The following is a 9,034-nucleotide window of genomic DNA, read 5'->3' as shown; positions in this document are numbered from 1 at the left end:
TCAGTCTGTTATATCTGGAGTATTTATCCTGTCTTATCCGGTGTCCTGTGTGAATTTAAGTATGCTCTCTCTAATTCTCTCTCTCTAATTCTCTCTTTCTTTCTCTTCTTTCTTTCTTTCTTTCTCTTTCTTTCTTTCTTTCTTTCTTTCTTTCTTTCTTTCTTTCTTTCTCTCAGAGGACCTGAGCCCTAGGACCATGCCTCAGGACTACCTGGCTTGATGACGCCTTGCTGTCCCCAGTCCATCTGGTCATGCTGCTGCTCCAGGTTCAACTGTTCTGCCTGCGGCTATGGAAACCGGACATGTTCACCAGACACACTGTTTTCAACTCTCTAGAGACAGCAGGAGCGGTAGAGATACTCTGAATAATCGGCTATGAAAAGCCAACTGACATTTACTCCTGAGGTGCTGACCGGTTGCACCCTCGACAACCACTGTCATTATTATTATTTGACCCTGCTGGTCATCTATGAACATTTGAACATCTTGGCCATGTTCTGTTATAATCTCCACCAGGCACAGCCAGAAGAGTACTGGCCACCCCTCATAGCCTGGTTCCTCTCTAGGTTTCTTCCTAGGTTCTGGCCTTTCTAGGGAGTTTATCCTGGCCACTGTGCTTCTACACCTGCATTGCTTGCTGTTTGGGGTTTTAGGCTGGGTTTCTGTACAGTATTTTGTGACATCAGTTTATGTGAGAAGGGCTTTATAAATACATTTGATTGATTATCACAGATTTACATTCATAGAACAAGTGAGTCAGATTTTCACCATCTTCTTTGCAGAAAATACAGACATCATCAATAGCCACAAATTTGGACGACATAGAATCTTGTGTAGAATTTTAAAGTGCACTTCCTTAAATTTGTTTGGTATACAATATTTGTAAGGCCTTAACCAGGAATAAGCATGTTCCAGAAAATGTTTCCTCTAGGCGTAAGTTGGTTCCGTGAATGGGAAATTTGTCTTATGTATTTATTACAACAAGATTTCTCAAGTAAGCCAATGCCTTCCAAACTGAGATCTGGATAAGCTCTGTGATCATCACCAAAGCTAAGATGAGTTTTCATTAGTGTAGTTAGACCTCTGGGAATGGCTTTGATCACAGAAATAAACTCTCTGAACGGAATTGGACACTCATTCAATGTTATAAATTCTGCATATGCAAGAATATTACCCCTGTTGTCGAAAACATCAAAAACAAAGTAAATATTCCTCTCATGCCAGCTGGGGTAGAAGAATGACTTATTCCTTACAGATATGTTTGAAATATTCCACAAATAGCTTTATGAGTGGAAAAATTATGCAGAAAACATATTTTCCAGGACATTAAAGCTTGTTGGTGAAACCTAGCCAATTTAGTGGAATATAATTACATTTCAGTAAAAATTGAAAACCTCCAACTTATTTAACACATTGTTTGAAATGAAATACCAAATTGATTTTGTATTGACCAAACAACTTTTCAACCAATTGATCTTGAAAGTGTTATTTATGTCAACAAAATGCAATACTTCCAGACCTCCTTCAGCTCTTTAATTTGAGAGGACTGACTTTTTAGTATGTGAGATTTTTTTTTTTGTAGATGAAGTCAAGAAAGGTCTTGTTGATCTCTTTAGAGGTAGAGGGATTTACTAATAAAGATAATGAGGGGTACACAAAGCGAGACAGTCCCTCTGCCTTGGACAGAAGCACTCTCCCAAGTATAGACAGATACCTTTGTAATTATAAAAAATATTATTGGTTTTATTAGTTTTAGGAGTGGCATTCATATGTTGTCTAAGTGTTTTTTTCCTAAATATTTAACACAGTCGTTTCCAGGAATCTTTTCTGCCTTTATCACCAGAGTCATATAAACATAAGATTTCACGTGTAGAAACGTTCAGTTTTAATCTAGATGCGATAGAGAATGTAGCGATAAAATACCCGTAAGAATATCCATGTTGTCGCACTATTGATGACGTCAGGAATGAGAAAATATTCGACAACATGGACAAGAAACATGTGTCAGCTTTTGAATTGTACCAAAATGCGCTATTAGCATCGACTCCTGAAGTCAAAACATCATCTGTGAAGGTACTTTGGGTTAAGTTATTACTACGGGTGTTTGCTCGCTTCCAGTTTCAGATAGGTTATGTTTTTTTTTTTACAGTGTCCTATTTTGCCGGAAAACGTAAACTGTGTTGACAACAACTGAAGTAGCTAGCAAATTTATGTAATTTGAAGTTGGCTTCTTCCATAATGTGTATATAGGTAAGAAACATCTGTTTAATATACTATTGTAATATGCATCTGAGCAATTAACTGTTGATTGCCTAATACCATTTCATGCCTGACTGCCTCTGCCTACTGGATGCTTTTGTAGATTACAGCAAAGAAGCGGAAGGAAAATGGTATCCAGACCCCCAAATCCATCAAAAAGACCAAAAGGAAACAGATGGGCAAGCAGGTCATAAAAGCGGCACAGACAGAGGAGAAGGTGGAGAGACTGGCAGAGGTTAGTTTGGGGCATATAGCCTATGTAATTGTTTGACTGTGGTTCCCTGGGTTTTTCAGTCATTGTATGTGTTTGAGATAAACTACATTGCATTCAGACCGAGCAGAATCGCTGCTCTACAATCACTTTGCATCCCAAATAGCTCAACTGATTGTGATCAATATAAGCTATTCTGTGCCTCGCTGGTCAAACTGAACCCCTTAAACATGCTGATTGTCTGGTTGCACGCAGGGGGTACAGTGTGGAGAGATTAGCGGAGTGGCACTAGATGCTCTGCTGAGTGACCTGGCTAAAGTCAGCAACAGCAGGGTGAGAGCCAGCAAACTTTTCCAGTGGCTCATCCACCCAATTCCCTCCAAGAGTTTCTTCAGGTAATGATGTCAGTGTAGCTTTTCACAGTACAGTATTGTAGTCGGTTGCACAGGAAGATATCCTTTGTTAACTATTGACTTCCTTGATCTTATAGAGATGCATGGGAAAAGAAGCCAGTTTTGATCAAACGTCAGAATCCAGACTATTATACGGGACTGTTCTCCACAGCAGAGTTTGATCGCATTTTAAGACGGGTAAGGTGTCACGACTAGCTACACATCTTCTGTGTTTAGTGTCATTTTTGTTGCTCAAATAAGGTTTTTCCTATTGATATTTTCAGGATGACGTTCAGTATGGGGTGAACCTGGATGTCACCAGCTACAGAAACGGCAAAAGAGAGACACACAATCCTCCAGGGAGGGCTCTCCCATTCACTGTATGGGACTTCTATGAGGTAAAAAGCCAAGTGAAAGTCTACTGATTGTCAAGTTTCATTTACAAAGTGTGAGCAAGTGTTGGTTAGATCATACCAATGGCCGTGTAACATGTTTTAGTTAGAAGTCCTTAGTACCTCAACATAATATTGAAACCCAACCTGTTGTCTTCCATGTTGTCCAGAGTGGTTGCTCGCTGCGTATGCTTAACCCCCAGGCCTTCTCCTCCACTGTGTGGAATGTGCTGTCCATCCTCCAGGAGCACTTTGGCAGCATGGCAGGAGCCAACATGTGAGTCACCCTCTCTGACAATCTATCTGACCAGTGAGATGCTCTCACACAACATTGAAAGTTATTGAACATGTATGGGACAGTGAACATCATTTCCTCCTGGGATGACAAACTATTCTGTTGTATTCTTACCGCATGCTGATGCACTTCCTCATGACATTTCAGTAAAAATGTATTTTGCGTCCCCAGGTATTTGACACCTCCAGGAACACAGGGCTTTGCTCCACATTACGATGATATTGAGGCCTTTGTGGTTCAGCTGGAAGGGAAGAAGCACTGGAGAGTTTACAACCCCAGGTGACTAGTTTCTCAGTACAATTCCCAAAAAGGTGATCAGCACCATCAACCCATTTTGAACTTGATTCATGTCAGTAAACTCTGCTGAGAAACAAATATATCTTGTGGGATGTGTGTTTCCTGTCACTTTTCAGGTCAGAAAATGAGGTCTTGCCTGTCGTTTCCAGTCGTAAGTAATCTTTTGTCCACTGTTGTGCCTATGAATAGACAATAAGCATGACAGATCACTCCCCTGTACCTCAGGCTCATTCCTTACAGATGGCTTGGTATTCCTCCTCCAGCTAACTTTAGCCACTCAGAGATCGGGAAGCCCATCCTGGAAGCAGTCCTGGAGGCTGGGGACCTCCTCTACTTCCCCCGAGGGTTCATCCACCAGGGGGACTGCCTGTCGGATGCTCACTCCCTCCACATCACTGTCTCATCTTACCAGAGGAACAGTTGGGGAAACTTACTGGCAAAGGTTTGTTATTAACCTGATTAATCCTATGCATTCCTTGTATGGGACATTGTCCAGTTCGTTGTCTAATTTTGTATCAATAAATACATTTACACTTTGAGTAAGAAAACAACTGAAAATATTGCAGGATATACAATATGGCATGTCCATACAAAAAAATAAATTTACTTGTAAGTATAGGCTTGTATTGTGTATGATGTAGAACATGATCTCTTTGACAGGTGGTCCCAGCAGCCCTAGAGATGGCCATGGAGGAGGATGTGGACTTCAGAGGAGGCCTGCCTGTGGATTACCTAACGTACATGGGGGTGCAGAACTCAGACAAGGTACTTCAGATGCCACCATTTATCTGTGCCTGGTTTCCAATGTACAATCAACCTTGAAGCACCCACCCTCAGCAGGGGTGTGTTTAGAAGGGTGACACGTTTGAAGATAGAAACGCTACAGAGCTAACGCCTATGCCCCATTGCAAAGAACATCTGTTCTGCAAAATATATTTATACCGGAACATACTGTAACGTTGCACCCTCGTAACGGCCCTCAATCTACCTGTGCACGTATAGGAGGATCCACGCAGGGCCCAGTTCCTATCCAGAATAGAGGGTCTGATGAAGAAGCTATCAACCTTTGCCCCTGTGGATGCTGCTGTGGATCAGAAAGCTAGGGGCTATCTCCATGACTGTCTTCCCCCGATGCTCACCGCAGGTACCACAAAGTTACAAGGTTTTACTTGAAATTGTGATAGGTGGTTGTTTTTACCTTCAGTTGAAACCACTTATTGTAAGTCACTGTGTATAATAGTTGCTAAATGACTCAATGTAAATATTTACTCCGCCAGTTTAAATGATTCTGATGATTATCCACAGAGGAAAGGGCCAGCAGTGTCCAGGGAGCTCCTTCCAGGTGGGAGAATGGAGAGCCGGTGGACATGGGTGTGGCCATCAGAGGCCATATCAGAGTCAGACTCGTCCGTTCTGGAATCGCCAGGTAGCTCTCAGCATTAAACACAAAAGCATGGCTATAAAGGGTTGACCTTTCCAGAAAAGACCATGACTTTCCTTTGTGCCCCTGCAGGTTATGCAGTGATGGAGAAGCAGTTTGGCTTTACTACACTGCCGACAACTCCAGAGTCTACCACAAGGAGGAGCCCAAGAGTGTTGAAATAAAAGCAGAGGTATGAATGTTTGGGTCTCTGTAATTGCCTTGCTAATATAGCAGTGACGTGTGCCTGTCTGATATGGTGCACTGCAGTGATGACCTTTATGATGTAACTCTTTCAGCACACAGATGCCATGGAGTTTCTGATCCATGCATATCCAAAGTTTGTGACAGTGGGCAGCTTGCCATGCAAGTTGGCTGAGGACAAGGTGTGTTTCCTCAACATGTTATGCAACATTGCTAAAACATGTATGCTTTCTTCTGCATAAAGTCTAACCACATATGCATATCTGTAGTGCATGGTCAAGCCTTGATGATATACAGTGTTGGTCTCTGCACTGCAGTTTTCTTAAAGATGTAATTCCCTGCTCTTCCAGGTGTCCTTGGCTGAGCTGCTGTTTAAGAGAGGGCTTATTCACACTGCAGAACCTCTGCAGCAATCCTGAAGAGTTTCAAAATAAATGTCTGCCCTGCCAGCATCATTCACTTCACTATTATGTGTAGGTAGAATTGTTCAGATTTTTAGGACAGCGGTCATTAACTCAGTAGTCCATCAGCATTGCCCTCTACAACAAATTCATCTAAAATCTTCAAAAACTGTTAGTAATAGAGCTGAAATAGCTATTTTACAATGTTACCCTTGTTCAGTAAGTATTGAATTAAACTTACTTGCATATTGGTGTAAAACACTCCTTGTTTGTGTGTGTTGCTAATGTCCAACTTTGTCTTATTGCTATAGTTGTGTATACTTAAATCACAAATGAATGAGTAGAGGTTAAGATGACAACGGGGCATGTTTATTGGTTGATACAGTGACTGAAACGTATCGGGTGCTTGATTTGAAGACCATCCAGAAAATGTAAATCACACAACAGGAGATGTGACTAACGCACAATAAATATTCCACGACAGGTGGGTCTACTTCCAGGTGACTTCCTCGCCAGGCTTCAGCTCCCTTTTTATAGAGGAGAAAATTCAGAGAACCATTAGAACCCACTTAGATTATTTCTAGGAATGTATGCTTTAATGTCTAGATACTGTCATGCCTGATAAACACTGGGACCAAGCTATACTGGCCTGGTTTCACATCCACTACAGTTGCTTGAAAATAAATCTGTGCCAGCACAGTATGGTTCGCATCTATAGTATCTGTGTGGGTGCTGCAGATTTATACCTGCTGTACAATGCGCTTTTGTTCCTGAAAGCGGTCAGCTTCTGGTCCTGTGCTCTGTCCATGTAGATCCCGATAACAAAGCCAAGGGGGACAAATATGTTAACCCAATGGTCACGCATCAGGGCAGCAAAGTTCACCATACTTTCTGTTGGTGACAAAACACACGTTTTTAGTTTACTGTATGCAACCAAATTGTATAAGAAATCTTTGGTGCAGCATAAGTTAGCATACCAGTCTTTCTGATGTCAATTTCATAAGCAGTTGGTAAAGGATGAACGTCATAACATTTGGCAGTCAATTAGCTAGCTACAGTAGTTTAATCTAGCAAATTTGTCAAATTGCACATTTGCTAAATACCAGCCAAACGTTTGGACACCTACTCATTCAAGGGTTTTTATTTACCATTTTCTACATTGTAGAATAATAGGAGACATCAAATAACACATGGAATCATGGAGTAACCAAAAAAGTGTTAAATCAAAGTAACCACCCTTTGCCTTCTTGGCATTCTCTCAACCAGCTTCATGAGGTCATCACCTGGAATTAATTTAAATTAACATGTGTGCCTTGTTAAAAGTTAATTTGTGGAATTTCTTTCCTTCTGAATGCGTTTTAGCTAATCAGTTGTGTCAAGGAAGGGTTGGTAAACAGAAGATGCCCTATTTGGTAAAAGACAATCCATATTATGGCAAGAACAGTTCAGATAAGCAAAGAGAAATGACAGTCCATCATTACTTTAAGACATGAAGGTCAGTCAATCCAGAAAATTAAGAACTTTGAAATTCAGTTGCAAAAACCACATTGGCTAACCGGGCTGCCTGCATTGTGTCCCGCCACCCACCAACCCCTCTTTTACACTACTGCTACTCTCTGTTCATCATATATGCATAGTCAATTTAACCATATCTACATGTACATTCTACCTCAATCAGCCTGACTAACCGGTGTCTGTATGTAGCCTCGCTACTATTATTTTCAACTGTCTTTTTACTGTTGTTTTATTTCTTTCTTTACCTATTGTTCACCTAATACCTTTTTTGCACTATTGGGTAGGTTTTATTTCTTTCTTTACCTATTGTTCACCTAATACCTTTTTTGCACTATTGGTTAGTGTCTGTAAGTAAGCATTTCACTAAGGTCTACTACACCTGTTGTATTCGGCACACGTGACAAAAACTTTGATTTGATGGGTCCAAATTTGAGATTTTTGGTTCCAACTACTGTGTCTTTGTGAGATGCAGAGTAGGTGAACGGATGATCTCCGCATGTGTGGTTCCCACCGTGAAGCATGGAGGAGGTGGTGTGGGGATGTTTGGTGGCGACACTGTCTGATTTATTTAGAATTTAAGGCACACGTAACCAGCATGGCTACCACAGCATTCTGCAGCGATATGCCATCCCATCTGGTTTGCAGATAGTGGGACTTATTTGTTTTCAACAGGACAATGACCCAACACCTCCAGACTGTGTAAGGGCATTTTGACCTCAACCCAATTGAGATGGTTTGGGATGAGTTGGCCCGCAGAGTGAAGGAAAAGCAGCAAACAAGTGCTCAACATATGTGGGAACTCCAACACTGTTGGAAAAGCATTCCAGGTGAAGTTGGTTGAGAGAATGCAGAGTGTGCAAAGCTGTCAAGGCAAATGGTGGCTACTATATACTTAATTTTATCGACAGTGTTTCATCCATTGATCCTAAGGGAAAATGATAGCGAATATGGCTTAGTTGCCTTTACTTACCCCACAGCTAGCCTTAGCATCGCCGCTATTGAAACAATGGGAGTGGTAGGGCCTATGACAGGACGCTTCAAAATGCATGCCCAAATCCTGTCACTAAAAACCAAATGTTATCTGTTGCTCAGTTTTTAGAGCATCGCGCTAAAATGTTAGTGGGTTGGAGTCCCGGGACCACCCATACTTCAAATGTATGCTCAAATGACTATCTTTTAGATAAAAGTGTTTGCTAAATGATGTGTGTGTATATATAACACAGTGCCCTCGGAAAGTATTCAGACCCCTTGACTTTTAACACATTTCCACTGCAGACCATTGAATATGTACCCCGTATGCAACAGAGCCAAGAGTGTGCAAAGCTGTCATCAAGGCAAAGGGTGGCTATTTGAAGAATCTCAAATATAAAATATATTTGGATTTGTTAAACACTGTTTTTGGTTACCACATGATTCCCTATGTGTTAGTTCATAGTTGATGTCTTCACTATTATTTTACAATGTGTAAAATAGTACAAATAAAGAAACCTCATGGAATGAGGTGTCTGAACTTTTGACTGGTACTGTATATCAACTGGTTACCATAGATAGCAGTTGTGTGGACACAAACTATCAGTAAATATTCAATTTCTGACAAGAATGAGTGTATTTGCTAAAATCTAGAAATAGCTAGCTATATCAGCTGGTT

The 9,034-nt window shown here is 41.1% G+C and overlaps 2 protein-coding genes across 3 annotated transcripts; one reads left to right on the top strand and one right to left on the bottom strand.

The window, feature by feature from the left end:
* Window positions 1–1,963: 1,963 nt before the first annotated feature.
* On the top strand, window positions 1,964–6,373 carry LOC139415273 (ribosomal oxygenase 1-like). 2 transcript variants are annotated; one of them, XM_071163268.1, is made up of 16 exons: window positions 1,977–2,073; window positions 2,150–2,250; window positions 2,363–2,494; window positions 2,726–2,865; window positions 2,961–3,060; window positions 3,147–3,260; window positions 3,425–3,531; window positions 3,721–3,828; window positions 3,963–3,997; window positions 4,110–4,288; window positions 4,507–4,611; window positions 4,849–4,990; window positions 5,152–5,272; window positions 5,360–5,459; window positions 5,566–5,652; window positions 5,821–6,242. In XM_071163268.1, exons 3-16 carry the CDS (start codon window positions 2,435–2,437, stop codon window positions 5,887–5,889), a joined length of 1,467 nt encoding a protein of 488 aa, XP_071019369.1. In that variant the 5' UTR covers window positions 1,977–2,073; window positions 2,150–2,250; window positions 2,363–2,434; the 3' UTR covers window positions 5,890–6,242. The 2 variants fall into 2 exon arrangements, with proteins under 2 accessions (XP_071019368.1, XP_071019369.1); XM_071163267.1 differs by lacking the exon at window positions 2,150–2,250 and having other exon boundaries at window positions 1,964–2,073; window positions 5,821–6,373.
* Window positions 6,219–6,757, bottom strand: LOC139415274 (NADH dehydrogenase [ubiquinone] 1 beta subcomplex subunit 1). Its single transcript, XM_071163269.1, has 2 exons — window positions 6,618–6,757; window positions 6,219–6,398 (listed from the first exon to the last, which is right to left on the bottom strand). Exons 1-2 carry the CDS (start codon window positions 6,755–6,757, stop codon window positions 6,362–6,364), a joined length of 177 nt encoding a protein of 58 aa, XP_071019370.1. The 3' UTR covers window positions 6,219–6,361.
* Between the last annotated feature and the right edge of the window lie 2,277 nt (window positions 6,758–9,034).

The sequence above is a fragment of the Oncorhynchus clarkii genome, chromosome 8 (assembly GCF_045791955.1).
Source record: "Oncorhynchus clarkii lewisi isolate Uvic-CL-2024 chromosome 8, UVic_Ocla_1.0, whole genome shotgun sequence".
Lineage (NCBI taxonomy): Eukaryota > Metazoa > Chordata > Actinopteri > Salmoniformes > Salmonidae > Oncorhynchus > Oncorhynchus clarkii.
The sequence above is the reverse complement of the archived record's forward strand: the minus strand, read 5'-3'. Positions and strand labels throughout refer to the sequence as shown.